The sequence below is a fragment of the Lytechinus variegatus genome, chromosome 2 (assembly GCF_018143015.1).
Source record: "Lytechinus variegatus isolate NC3 chromosome 2, Lvar_3.0, whole genome shotgun sequence".
In the NCBI taxonomy this organism is placed as follows: Eukaryota; Metazoa; Echinodermata; class Echinoidea; order Temnopleuroida; family Toxopneustidae; genus Lytechinus; species Lytechinus variegatus.
Window position 1 is genome coordinate 21,042,637 of NC_054741.1, and position 15,373 is coordinate 21,058,009.

At 36.4% G+C, this 15,373-nt stretch overlaps 1 protein-coding gene across 1 annotated transcript; it reads right to left on the minus strand.

The window, feature by feature from the left end:
* Positions 1–539: 539 nt before the first annotated feature.
* On the minus strand, positions 540–15,303 carry LOC121407550. Its single transcript, XM_041598684.1, has 7 exons — positions 15,215–15,303; positions 13,984–14,061; positions 11,077–11,145; positions 8,670–8,922; positions 5,496–5,619; positions 3,915–4,163; positions 540–3,292 (listed from the first exon to the last, which is right to left on the minus strand). Exons 1-7 carry the CDS (start codon positions 15,234–15,236, stop codon positions 2,048–2,050), a joined length of 2,040 nt encoding a protein of 679 aa, XP_041454618.1. The 5' UTR covers positions 15,237–15,303; the 3' UTR covers positions 540–2,047.
* Between the last annotated feature and the right edge of the window lie 70 nt (positions 15,304–15,373).

Sequence of the window (15,373 nt, forward strand, 5' to 3'; positions counted from 1 at the left end):
GAAAAACTTAAAAAAAGGAGCTGTCAAAGGTTGTAAATCTTAGTTTATGCTATCAAAATAAATTGTTTAAATGACTTCCTAAAAAGGAGTAAAAAAATCTTGGAACATGAATCATGCTCATTTGGTTATTGTTAATTTTATCCAATAAACCATTTCATAATTGAATCATTTCCTCTCTTCATTTTCAATAAAATTGAACTTCTAATGAAAGAAATGACAAAAAAATCCAATAGATTAAAAAACACAAGCAATCACATAGTTTGTCATTTCCATTCTGATATGCTTTTTACACTACACAAATGAAGTACAACTAGTGTTGATTTAAATGAAGTATGATAAAGTGATTTCCATACTTCTGCCTTAATTTTTTCCATTGTTCCCTAACAACGTTTGAGGCTTTTCTTCCATCGTTATGGTCTAAGACTATATTTAGTCGTTAAGTGTTATCAGCTTCAACACTTCCATAGTTTGAATCACGGAATGTAAGTATAAGCTGTATACAAAAGTTGAGGAACAAAATAAAAATAAAAAACAAGACAATTTTACTCCTCAAAGTCACTTTACCAACAACATACTGAATATCATCACCCCATAACCTTGTTATTGATCATTGATATATGATCCGCATGGAGGTAAGGACAAATGCACTCTTCTAAACTTCTGACTGATAAAGTATTTCAATGAATCTCATTAAGAAGTGATTATGTGTAAACAGTACTAGAGACAGTGCTACGTAGGGACAGTTATTTTCTGTTTTACTGGTAAATAACACGGAAATTCCATTTGGTTCTTATACTTTTCATGTAAAATTCATGGAATTCATCTTTGCAAAACGGAATTCAGGTTTTTGCTGTGTACAATGTCAGTGACAAAACAAAATTTCCATTTTTAGATCAAGTTGAAATGGAATTACAGATTTTCAGAAACGGAAAATGCAATACAATTCACTATCCCTAGTACATCGGAGCATTCTTCCAAATCTTAACAGCATCCATGTCCACTAGATTAAAAAGAAAGCATAGAGTTCAGCAACTTTAGCAGACTGCAACAAGGACAGACATAAGGCACAATGAATTTATAGTAATGTTATTATTTCATGACTTGTGAAGGCAGATCTACCAAAAGACAGGATATATGAGTGGCAAGCAAGTGGGTAAGACTAGAAGACCTATTTCAATGATTGAAGAAATTTCTAAAAATGAACAAGGCAAAGCAAGAGAAAGGACAGGCCTTCATTGCATGCTCCATTACTTGCAGGAGACGTGGAAAACATGAAAAGCAGATCCGCACTATACAGTACATAATTGAGTAGCTGATTCAGTCGACGCGACGCTGTTCTTGCAGATAATGATCAATACAGGGGGGTTTTTCAAAAAGATGTTCATAAGTTAAGAGCGACTTCAAGAACGACTGGTGATCCTTTATGGTAAATGGTATTCATTGGCTATGGTTTCGCATGTAAGAATGGATCGCCAGTCATTCTTAAAGTCGCTCTTAACTTACGAACAGCTTTATGAAATGCCCCCCAAGGGGGAGAGACTGTACAAACGACTGGTCATGGTGATCCTTTCTTTTGGTATATTGTAATACACATCAGATTTCCATTTGCATACGGTTCTAAAGGGTCACCAGTTGTAACACATTTATGAAGCACCGACCAGATCTCACAAGCCATGATAAATCAAACCAAACGCAAAAACAAATATGCACACATGTTTTATAGGTGAATTTGACAAGAAGTTTATGTGAGTAAAATGAAATATCACTTACACTTGTCTGTACATATTGCAACAAAACTTGGCAACATGTTTGTGTACAAAGAAAATAAGATATTTTTGAGGTGTCGTAAAATGCTATAGAGCAACCTCAATCTTATTTGGCAATTAAATCAAATGTGTGTAGGTTGTAGGTCAAATATGTGCATATGATAAAATCTAACATGAATGGCAGCACACAAATGTGGCCAGATTGCAAGATTCAGAGTTTGATGTATATTGATAGATGGTATTTACAGGTGTATTACCACACTTAACATCTGTCATAAATCTTATTCCATTAGTTTTGCAAATTTAGCCTGTTTTAGTCTTTTCTCTTTCAAGGCTGATATCTTGGCCCTATACCTCTCCAGATCAACTCTTTGTTGAAACTTGAAGTCTTCGAATCCTGTATGTGATCTTCCAGGCACATTCACCAAGCACCTATTCTTGACTAGGAGTTCAGCCAAATCTACAGTATCGGATGCTTTTATGTGAGCAGCATCCGGTGCAGTGGGCGTCGGTCTTCCTGTAACCTTAATATCGAAAGACCTATTCACTGTTTCCTCCATAACCACTACTTGACTGTAACGTGAGATTACGAGATCCTTGCTGAAGTTTGATGATGTATCTCTCAGTACACTCATGAAGTCTTTATTCATACTCTCCATTCCATAATCCTTTCCAACATTGTTTCCTTCACCACCATACACATTCACCGTCCGATTCCATTTCATTTGGTACGCTAGCCTGTCCGACACTCCCCCGTTAACATTCATGAGAAGCTGGTGTCCTTCACTGAAGTACTTTGAGTGGTGTTTGTCAAAGAAGTGTGGAAGATCAAGAAGCCAATGTTGGATCATGCGATTACCGTCTCCTTCTCGTATCGCATCATGACGTACCATCTCACCGAGTCCAAGATGGAGCAGAGCTTTGGAATATTCGTATTTTGAGTCCACATCATCCTTCGGTCTCTCCTGTTCGCCTCCACCCTTCTGTTGATGCTGCCGCCGACATCTGATGCTGCAAAACCAGTCACCTTTGGGGATCTTAGATTGCTTCAGCCGCATGCACTCATGGTGGAACCATTTCCCCTTCTCACAGCTTTCATATGCACATCTTATCATTCTCCCTTTTCTTTTTGTTTCTTTGCATACGCAGAAAGGGCCTTCATCCTCATCAAGCTCCATAGCATCCCCTTGGTTCAAGGTTTTGATTCCCTTGGCAGAATCCCCTATCTGGTAAGGATGGAAAGACATCTCCAGCACATATTTACATGTGTTACTGAAATAGGATGACAAATCATCTGGGTCTTCTGGCAGATCTTTAGGGGTATCACTCAGCTTCTGTATGCCCATGTATTCACATGCTGCAGCCAACACGTATGCTTCTGTTGTGAACCTCAGAAGGTTGGTCAAGGGCTCGAAAGACACATCGACTTTCGCTGTTGCATAAGTACGCATGTACGTGTCCCGGACATACGATAAACTTCCACATGATTTGACACTCTTTGCATCATAGAGAAGCTTATATGTGTCCTGTAAAAACAAATAGGATATAAAAATACTGTTGATAGATATTTGGATTGTATGTGTCCTGCAAAACCAAAAATCATTCGAAAATACTTTTCATCAGTAATTGGAAAAGTGACTGTTTGCAATAGAATATTGAGGTCTCACCGAGTATTTAAATCTTCAATTGGTTCGAATGTACCATCTTCAAGGTAAAAGAAAAAATACCATTTTGTGTTAACTCTTCTGCTACCATTAATATATCATGCCATTTGCAGAATACTAGCTATAGAGAATTACATGTAATTTAAAAGGGATGCTCCAGGCTGAAAATATTTATAGCTCAATAGAGTAAAATTCACTGAGCAAAATGATGAAAATTTTTTATCAAAATCAGATAACAAATAACAAAGTTATTAGATTTTAAAGATTTGCATTATTATGGTGAAACAGTTCTTGGCATGTCTTCATGATGATGTCACAACCCACTTACCTTTTTGTTATGAATCTGTACCCTGATTTGGATGCAGATGCCTGGAGTGGAATATGCTCCACCAACAGCGATCTGAAGTGGCTTAAAATTATGGGAATCTCTTCCTTCATAACTGTAGAAACATAAATGTACCACTGAAGAAAATATAAAACTTACCTCAAGCAACAGTTTCCGCTTGTGCCACTCCTGTGCGGATGGCATTAACCCACTTAGTCTACTCCAAGGTGTATCCGCATTCCTTCGGGCTCCGATGGCATCTCTGACTCTGTCACAGGACTGTGCACTACCATAGAGAACCATGGGGATAGGTGACTTCTGTCCAGGAACGTATTTGTGCCAATGGTCCAATGCGTCTATCATCTCTGAAAGTTTGGTTTCATCTTTCTCAAGAACTCCCAAAGGTACCTGTGAGGTTGGGGTGATTTTCAGGATTAGATGAATCCTCTTTTGATGGTATGCTAATTGTGAACTTCTCACCATCTGAATACTAAACATTCCAATCATATTCTACGGTAATCTAACTATATCACTTGTTAAGGATATCACATGACATCCTTAATATGTCATCTGTCATTCTCCACATAGTGTTTTAGGTTTTGCAGAAAGCTATTAAAGTAACAGCTCTGATTCAGAGTCACAACACACATCACTAATTGGAATATGTGCAGAATGAAAATGCATTGGAATGTGTACACTTGGATGAAACAATTTTTTTAAATTGAACTCACATCTATGATTGATATCACGTACCGAAGTGGTAACGTCACCAAAAACTTCTTTTGCATTTCAGCTTTTTTTATACCATACCTCGGCAGGGCATGATGAAAAACAAACTTAATATATCAATGCAGAAAAAAGGGTGTATTTCTCTACAAAGAAACAAACAATTTTAAGCCCAATTCACAGATTCAAACAGTGACACATGTATACCTTCTTTGAGTGTGCTTATGGGGAAGATAATGCACATTTTATAGAGTACCTAAACATTCCAATCATGATATGACCTCATGAACACGTAATTGAAGTCAATGCATTGAGGCCTGGTTCCTAAATTTGAGAACCAGGCCAATTATACATTGACTTCAGTGGGGCTGATTATGTATTCATGAGGTCATATCTAAGGCCCCCATGGACTAATTTCCACCAAATTTTGGTAGTGGGGGTATTTCATCTTGCTCAACAAAAATATGGTATAAAAAATAGTAAGTACCTGAAAAAGAAAACTGATGACGTCACACTTCGGTACTCGATAAAATGTGCATTACCTTCCCAATAAGCACACTCAAAGAGGGCATACATGTGTCACTGTTTGAATCTGTGATTTGGGCTTAAAAGTGTTTGTTTCTTTTGTAGAGAAATACACCCTTTTTCTGCATTGATATATTAAGTTTGTATGTGTCACACTCAGTTTTCCTATCAGGGAGTTGGCTTGACTGATACTTGATAATTTGTCATTCAGAAGCTTGCACACTTTGGAACCTAAATCTCAAACTTTAATCCACAATTCATCGAATAATAATTTGGAATTTGGGATTTATTGTCTTTAATTGTGAACACTCTGAAATACTTTACAGAATAATTTTTCTTTTATTTCTTTCTGAGGAATAAATGAATTTTCAATATTTCACAGATAACGAGGAAAATTCTTAGTTTGGGTAGTATCAAAATCATGCATATCTGTATATAGTAAGATGTTGAAGCCTTATCTAAAATTATGTAATTGAAAAGAACAATTACCAAGATACTTTTCTTCTTCATCTCTTCAAGATACGGGTGTGGTATCTGTTCCATGATGCACATGTCCTTGAAACAAGGAATGTGATTGCAGAGTATTCGGGATATCATCACTTCATACTCATACCTGTGAAGTTTAATTACCAGATGATTAGCAAAAAACTCATCTTAAATCATGCATAGTGTATACATGAAAAGAAGTTTGAATTTAAAAATGTATGAACATAGTACTAGTTATCTGAAGTCTAAATGCCAAATCAATTGAAAAATAAATATGTGATTAATATATCTGAATTAATTCAAGAAAAATATCAAACAACTTAATTTTTTGTTGAAACTGAAAACTTTCAAATGCTTCAACGCTGTTATTCTTCATAAATATCAAAGTTGCAGCATCTAGAGGCTTGCAATATTTTTTGTGTCAGTGGTATACACGACAAGAACAGTGTACTGTTGAGCAATGATGTCAAGACTTGCAACTTTGTTTTGTAATTTATTGTCTCAAATGCTATTATATCAAAATACTTTGTATAGAAAGATTTGGTACACTTTGAGTAGTTAAATCATTCATTGAAAAAAAAACATTTGCATTTTCAATGATAGAACGAAGGGTGAGCATACAGGCGGTGCTGTAGCTCGGTTCCTTCAACTCGGTCCAAACCCGGCTCGTAAATCTTATCAGAATCATAGCTCGACCCGGAAAGGCCCGGTTACCCGGTCCGGCTAAAAATGATTTATGTCCATGCAAAAATACAATGTTTCGACCTACTTGACTCTTATCTGTGACCGACATCACCTTCTGACCTTGTTCTCAAAAGACCATACAAACCCCTAAAATATTTCATTCACTGTTTATATTATCCAGTAGTAATGTAGAGAGGGGATCGAGACGATACAAGGCCAACTCACAATCCCTCACATGCTTATCACCAGTGCAGCGGTCAACAGCACAGTCTGTGCACCGCTAGTGATTTACTACGAAACATGTGCTTTGCAATAATTTTTTTTGTGTGTGTGAGAAATCGAGAGGTAGATTACAAACCACATTGTTTATTATGTTATCATTCTGGACTTCTGGTGACTCAATTTTCAAACAGGCTCTCGCAGAGATTGTTTCTGTCTACCATAGGGCAGATTTTTTTCGGAGGGGTGGAGGTGGCAGAAAGAGAGATAATTTCTGAGCATATTCAATTCATCATATTTGCTTTGCAGCAATATAATATTTCACTCAAACTATTTTTTGTGTATGATTTATTTTTATCTGTCTTATTCTAGCTTTCAGCTACCGGTAATAATAATTTTTTGTGATAGGCCTATTGATCAAGAAGAATAATCTGAAAAAATTACTCTCTTAGAAGAAAGGTGTATTCCCCTTTTAATAAAAACAAGTGGAATGCCTCTGGCCGTCTCACCTGCATCACGCGATTCAACATAGCAGCAGTGCTGGCTTTGAAAACTACTATAACTCACACAAGATGTTTAGTGATACTTGGTTACTCTTATTTCCACGTTTTATGAATTAGACCAATACACTTACAGAGATAGGATGGTAATTCAACAAATACCCCAATGCGGCCAAAGTTCATTGATCTCACATGACCTTTGACCTTGATCATGTGACCTGAAAGTTGCACAGGATATTCAGTGATACTTGATTACACTTAGGTCCAAGTTTCAAAAGTGAGATCAATAAACTTGCAAAGTTATGATAGTAAATCAACAGATACCTCATTATGGCCAAAGTTCATTGACCTTTTACCCTGGTCATGTGACCTAAAATGTGCACAGGATGTTCAGTGATACTTGATTACTGTTATGTCCAAGTTTTATGAACTAGACCAACATACTTTCAAAGTTATAATGGTAATTCAACAAATACCCCAAATTCTGCCAAAGTTCATTGACCCTAAATGACCTTTGACCTTGATCATGTGACCTGAAACTTGCACAGAGTGTTCAGTGATACTTGATTACTATTATATCCAAGTTTCATGAATCAGATCCAAAAACTTTTAAAGTTTTGATTGTAATTGTACAGATACCCTCAAATCGGCCAAAGTTCATTGACCCTAAAAGACCTTTGACCTTGGTCATGTGACGTGAAACTCATGCAGGATGTTTGGTGATACTTGATTAACCTTATGTCCAAGTTTAATGAACTAGGTCCATATATTTTCTAAGTTATGATGACATTTAAAAAACTTAACCTCAGGTTAAGATTTCGATGTTGATTCCTCCAACATAGTCTAAGTTCCTTGACCCTAAATGACCTTTGACCTTGGTCATGTGACATGAAACTCCTCTTCTCGTCCGTCTCGTCTACCCTAATTAATGCATCCTTTAAATGGGAATTAAAATGTTTTGCACCCAGCTGAGCTATTATTTTCGGATCACCGACTTCGTGGAATATGTCAACACGACAGAGGGTTTTTTTTGGGGGGAGGGGGCTTTTATGGTTAGCAGAAAAAAAAATGATATAAAAGATATCTCAATAAACCAGACAGATTATTTTACCTAAAAAAAGAAAAATATTCTGCATGTCATCACAGTCATAATATCAAAAGGAAAACTTCTTTAGTTATGACCATGCCTAATGGACCAAGTGGCCTTTTACCTGTAAACAAATTGGACATTCTCACCCAGTGAAACCATTATACCCCATTAAGCCTACTCTCAGCCAATCACATGACCAGTCAGATGATATCACATGGTAGGTACTGCACTGTGTGCATGTGCTCCGTTAGCCGGCTAGCTATGGTCTCGATCCCTCACACACAAGGCCATGACTCAGGAGGTCCAATCATGATGGGGAAAAAATGAAAATAAGGTAGGGATGCTTGGCATTTGACCTGTCCCCTCGACCATCACACTAGGTGGATGGATTGCTTGTTAAAAACAGTTTCAAGACTCTTTTTGCGGTGACAAATGACAGCTCAAATATTATCAAACCATCCAGGTTTATTTACAGAGTTCGAGGGACTAAAAGTGAAACCTGACCCGTAAAGTTCCGAACCGGACAATGCCACATCTGCAGAATTCAGTCCGGTAAACAATCCGAGCTACAGCACTACATACAGCACAATCAATTTATCTCATTTCGTGATATCATGCTAACTTCAAAATCCTGTAACTTTGTTTTCACTATTAAAGGAGAAAAAGAGAGGACCAATAATTTACCTGAGCATATCAATATCTCCAGTAGAGGGGAGGAAGACATCTTCGCCAATACTCGACAACTGTTCCAAAGATGGTGGCTCATCGCTGAGATGGAAACATGGAACACGGTCAATCTCTCCGTAGGAATTGAGAAAGTTAACCTCTTTGGTGAGTTTTCCTTCGCTTGGTTGAAACTTTGGTAGTGTCTGATTGACAGTGTCAAAGGTCAACGTAAATCCCAAGGGTGATGCTGGGGTGTCATCAGCTTTATTCTCTACCAGACCAGGGAGTACAAATGGACAGTTTCAAATTTAGTTATCGTACATGCATGTACTTCCCATTGAAAACAAAAATCTTATCTTTTGAGAAATTCAACAGGTAACATTTTTTTGTGAATGTGTATTAGAGGTTTGACCAACAAAACATGTATTGCAGAAGCTATTATTTTTGCGGAAATTGCGAATTGCTGATCGGCGGCAAATTTGCACGCGAAAATATTGAGATATTTAGTAACCAGCGTCAGTGTCCCCATATGGAATGCTTTGCTAGTGCAAACATGCTGTGTACAATAGAGAACAAGTTGAGATATGTACAAAATATAATGTTGATGTTAGTGAACTAGTATCTTCTCCTTCATGCTGAGTGTTGAATGTAAAAAACAACACTTTAATCTTCGGTGAGCCCAGAGTAACATATTTCATTGAATGTAATATTGTATCACTGGAGTTCATTATTAAATATACCTAAAACATGGCAGAACTTGACTACTTTAAAATATGGTCATTTTCTGGTGGGGTTCACTAAAATTTGAGCACCACTGTACATACTATTAGCATGTCCAATGTCCATACTTAACTTTCATAGTTATATGATTTGAATTTGAATGTCCATATTGTGCGATAGTTCAAATAAAAGTACACAAAAATATCATTTCATAGCATTTATCAGCATGAATAAGCCAGTTTGGAGTTCCACTCCGATGTCTTGATTATTCATATATTTTTTCAATTTTGTTTTTCATTAGATCAACAAAAAAAAAAACCCAAGGAGTCCACTAGCGACTGGTATTTCGAAGATGGCCAAGTACATTGTTATAGCAACTTGTTGATGCATTAAAAGTAACAAGTGGAATGCCTCTGGCCGTCTCACCTGCATCACGCGGTTCAAATATAGCAGCAGTGCTGACTTTGAATACTACTCTAACTCGCACAAGATGTTTAGTGATACATGGTTACTCTTATGTCCACTTTTTATGAACTAGACCAATAAACTTACAGAGATATGATGGTTATTCAAGAAAAAACCCCATGGCCAAAGTTCATTGACCTTACATGACCTTTGACCTTGATCATTTCACCTGAAACTCGCACAGGATGTTCAGTGATACTTGATTACTCTTATGTACAAGTTTCATGAATCAGATCCATAAACTTTTAAAGTTATGATGGTAATTCAACAGTTACATCCAATTCGGAGAAAGTTCATTGACCTTTGACCTTGGTCATGTGACCTGAAATGCGCACAGGATGTTCAGTGATACTTGATTACTCTAATGTCCAAGTTTAATGAACTAGACCAATAAAATTTCAAAGTTATGATGGTACTTCAACAGACACCCCCGATTCGGCCAAAGTTCATTGACCCTAAATGACCTTTGACCTTAATCATGAGACCTGAAACTTGCACAAAATGTTCAGTGATGCTTGATTACTATTATGTCCAAGTTTCATGAATCAGATCCATAAACTTTCAAAGTTATGATGGGAATTCAACAGATATCCCCAATTCGGCCAAAGTTCATTGACCCTAAATGACCTTTGACCTTGGTCATGTGACGTGAAACTCATGCAGGATGTTCAGTGATACTTGATTAACCTTATGTCCAAGTTTCATGAACTAGGTCCATATATTTTCTAAGTTATGATGACATTTCAAAAACTTAACCTCAGGTTAAGATTTCAATGTTGATTCCTCCAACATGGTCTAAGTTCATTGACCCTAAATGACCTTTGACCTTGGTCATGTGACATGAAACTCTAATAGGATGCTCAGTAATACTTGATTAACCTTATGGCCAAGTTTTATTAACTAGGTCCATATACTTTCTAAGTTATGATGTCATTTCAAAAACTTAACCTCAGGTTAAGATTTGATGTTGACGCCGCCGCCGTCGGAAAAGCGGCGCCTATAGACTCACTCTGCTTCGCAGGTGAGACAAAAATGACATTAGACAAAAAAAATGCTCATGAGGTAATACTGCACTGGTATATTTTGTAGCTATCACATGAAATGGGAAAACCCCTACCAAAACCTGATCATATTGGATATTGGTGTGCAAGCATAATTGATACAGGCCTCAGTAATTTGATCATCTGTTGTAATCATTATTTCATTTTTTTTTACAGCTCTTGCTCATTAAAAATCTTACCTTTTTCTGTTTGTGCAGCTTGATTGTCATCCTGAGATTCCATTGTTGTTACCACGCTTACCTCTACGACTGTAATAAAAATTTTAACATAAGAAATGACTAATAGCAACAATGTCTGATAATATCTCTCATAAGCTTTATATAACAGTAGTAGACAATGTAATTTTAGTTTTTAACCCTTTCTCAACTGGGCTATTTCAGACCAACATTATACTGAGGGTGGGGTCAATTGACCCCCCTCATATCTCGGCCGTTGATTGTGATCACCACAAAAATTTGCACACAGGTAAAGTCTGATGTAAACTACAAAATGTAGAGTAAAATTTTCAAAAAATTAAGTGCTTATATTTTTCTATTAACTAATCAAGCAAATAAGTGTATCAAATTTGCCCTAAATTGGGTTTTTTAGTGTTTTTGCCTTTAACTCACTTCATATAGCTAGTTAAATGTTAAGTTTTGGTGAACATATCAATTTTTACATTTCTAACAAAAATCTACAAAAAAAACTTGAAAAAAAATAATTTCTGAAGTATTTAATTACTGTTTTTAATTCTTATGTATTCTTTTGTTTTTTCAAACCTTTGTTTTATATTGTTTTTTCGATGAACTTTGTTGAGGATCCTTATGCAATCATACAAGTAACATATAATAAATCCATCTAAACCAACAAAATTATAAATAATCATACATTTATGATTTTTGGTTGGAAAACACAATTTGCGTTGACTTGTACACGTAATCATGTTTTTGAGTAATTTGGGACCAACATGCACTAAAAAAATATATTGTGTAATTTCAGACTCGCACAACCTGGCATCTGAAATTTGGTCTTAAAAGAAGCGCAAGACTTTCTTGGGGGTCAAATTGAGCCCCCCCCAGTTTAATATACAATTAATGCACATTTATGAGTGTGTTATGACGATGCAGCACACTCGAGGGTATTTACAATTATGCGAAAGCAAGAGGCGCTTGCGCCGAGTGCTTTTGCATAATATTGTGAATGCCCGAGAGTTGCTCGCATCGGCACTAACATCACGAATCTTAAAATGTGCATTAATTGTTTTATAAAACGGGTCGGCAAAATGATTTTTTCATGGAAATCTTGTTCAAATCCCTCCAACTTGTGTACGATCGCACAGACGAAGAGACCACAAGACTGTCAATTACGACATCACAGGCGTATCTACTATGCGCGCCTAAGTAAGCGCATCAAAATCCTAGCCAGCCTCTTTTACTGAACGCGTATCAGTTTTTACGCGCTACTGGAACTAATGCTGCACAAAAATTGCACGGTGTTGCACAAAAAATGCACAGTGCTGCACGAAAAATGCACGACTGGAAGGTTGCGCATAATTAAAGCATGAACACGTGACTTGAATACGCACTCACCATTGGCTACATCCTTGAACCCGTTTTATAATAAGGGTTAAAGAGATAGGAGCATTGGTAACTTGAAAAGGAGATGCACAGCCTTTAACAAATACCAGCGTATTTGACCAATGAGATATATAGATGGAGTAATAAGCAAAACATCTTCAGAACTGCCAGTATACAAATATTGACTGCGCATGGGGATGACGGTGTAAATTATCAATCCGTGTTTCATACCAGCCCTTCTATCACCCCGAAACCTTGGCCGAATGGTGATAGAAGGGCCGATATGAAACAGGCCTGTGAGTGGGGTTTCAAAAAAATAGCGGAAAATCTGAAAATTTACCTATTTACCAGTCGCAAAATATCGCGATTTGAGCCGCTGCTTTGCGCTTGTATGCCAACAACGGCAACGGTGCACGGTGTGATCCGCAGCAGTTTCATAGAGTTACATATACTAAAAATTCGAAACTTCGCAAAGGCAAAAAAAAGGCCCCATAACGTGTATATTCACAACACACACATTCTGCTCGCATCCATTTACCTTGACTTGTTTTCCAGCCGTTTTGGATAAAATAGCGGAATTTTTACTAAAAAAAAACAGAAATGGAACACAGGAAAAAAGCGGAAATTGAAATCGGTCTTAAAAAATGAAAATAGCGGATTTCCGCTAAATAGCGGAGATTTCACAGGCCTGATGAAAAGCACAGATGGAGTGATGATTTTCAATCTCATCTGAATACAGAGCAGTCCATATTTGTTTTATGTAACTCATCGAAAATCACATAACTCTATCCCAAATCCATCTACTTTTCAGGACAACTAGTGTAACTCTATAATCTCATTTTGATTTGCTAAATCACTCTCGGGGCTGCTCTGCTGCATGCTGGCTAGAACAGCCAATAAATCCAGTTGGCCAGCCAGCACACCGTTGGCTGCACGTACATGACCGAGCAGAAGCGCAATAAAGCGCAGCTAGTTAGCTCGAGCACACATAGAAACACAACTTGTGGCCCCGCCCTCAGGGCTAACGAGTACTATCAGAGGGTTTGAGAGAAGAAATGTAGAGTAAGTCAAACCCCTAAGGCGATGATAGCTGGAATAGCACCGCGTCACATGACGCAGTTTTGACCAATCAGAGATAGGAATCTTAGTATGAGGTAAATGAAATCTGATTTTCTTTGAAGATGCGAAGAAAGATTGCAGATGGGTAGACATGATACCAGCATGGATACGTAATGGTTTATATAAAAAATAAATTGGTAAATTGTCCAGTGTTGAGACGAAAATTTTTTAATAGCCCTATGAAATTTAATCTTTCGGGGTGTTGAAAGAAACTTGTGATCAGTCACAAAGCTACCGGTATATGGTGTACCCAAATCAATCATATGTCTTCTCATTAATTGCAATTTGTTAATGATAGCTAACACTTTTCTTGCTACATTTAAAATTGATTGATCAATTTTCAACTTGCAAGAGAAATTTGAAAATATATTTTTGCAACACTCACGCAGTGTACAGTATTTTGGCACTCACCTTCGCCGTTTTGTGAGATCATAACTTGGCTGTTTCCACCAAGATCTATCGGGGTATCAGCATCAACAACTTCTACAACTGCATAAAGATACCAACAGAAATTACTCCATTACCATTGTAATAAAATTCAATTTGCAGAGCGTCTACCTTATATTGTTCCCATGATTATTTGTACAGGATATCACTGCCAAGAGAAATATACAAACTTTAGAATTAAAAATTGAATTAAATAAGAATTGAAATTCATTGGATAATACTGAAAGGCGAAAGCATCAGAACTCAGATTTCCAAACATTTTACTAATAAAGGATTATAGTTTTATCTCATCTCAACCTACATGTACATCCTCAGTATACGGAATAGGCTTGGGGAATTTCAAAGCTATAGTCACACATATTTCAGTATACATGGGCAAGTTAGAAATCTTGTCCGTATTGTGAAAGGGACATTTAAGAGGTTGTAATGACCTGTAAAATAGTGTTAAGGGACTTTGATGGTTGATGGTATGATGATTGATATCTAGAATAATAATCATGTACAAAATGGTGACATATGACTTTGACCTTGAACCTAAGAGAGAAAATATGCTGTTACATGCCATTATGGGAAGCAGAAAAAAGAAAATTTTTAAAAGATTATTTTCAAGCTGAGAATTCTCTGAAATTATTTCATTTGACAACTTGTAACTCAGTGTGATAAAAGTCACAACACTCAAGTATATCAAAGGCATGTTTCATGTCCAAGCGGCAAAACCCTCTAATTAAACAAATTAATGACATGCTATGCATGGGACATTTTGTCCCGCATAGAGAACGTACAAAATTTTCCCCATGACTTTAAAAATTGAAATAACATTAAATACAGAAATTACACATTTTTCTTTACAATGTTCTAAGACATATTTGATATGAATGTGACACAAATTAGCAATTTTTTCTATGTATTTGAACTTTTTCATATTTTCAATTTCCAGAATTTTTGCTTCAATCATTTTTATTAATCAATATTTATTACATATCAGTATTTATAAGCTATTAAGAAAAGATGAATGAATCACTTTTGGAGAATTATTGAAATTTGTTTTTCTCTATGACTTTGTACAGAAATTTGATATTTTTCCATTGACATTGTGTGCAAATGTCCCATACATAGCTCATTTTTAAAATATGAACTATTTATCAATAAGTAAAATAGATGTTTGAACCATTTTGTGGTATATTTGTTCACTCACCTGCACCTGCTTGTGGAACCATAGTACGACTATCACCATGATGATCGTTTTGGGTGTCAAAAAGACCTTGCTCTGTATAATTATTTTCAATAAGAAAGAAAATATTAACATGAGGGAGAGTTACTAATTCTTCATTAATTATTACATTCAAACCTGTTA

Excerpts from the sequence above, each read along its gene's own strand:
- LOC121407550 (XM_041598684.1), bottom strand. The coding sequence starts at position 15,236 with ATGGTTCCACAAGCAGGTGCAG. Across the intron at positions 4,164-5,495 it reads TGAAGAAGAAAAGTATCTTG|GTACCTTTGGGAGTTCTTGA; the intron begins GTAATTGTTCTT and ends CCAACCTCACAG. Across the intron at positions 3,293-3,914 it reads AGCGGAAACTGTTGCTTGAG|GACACATATAAGCTTCTCTA; the intron begins GTAAGTTTTATA and ends TTGTTTTTACAG.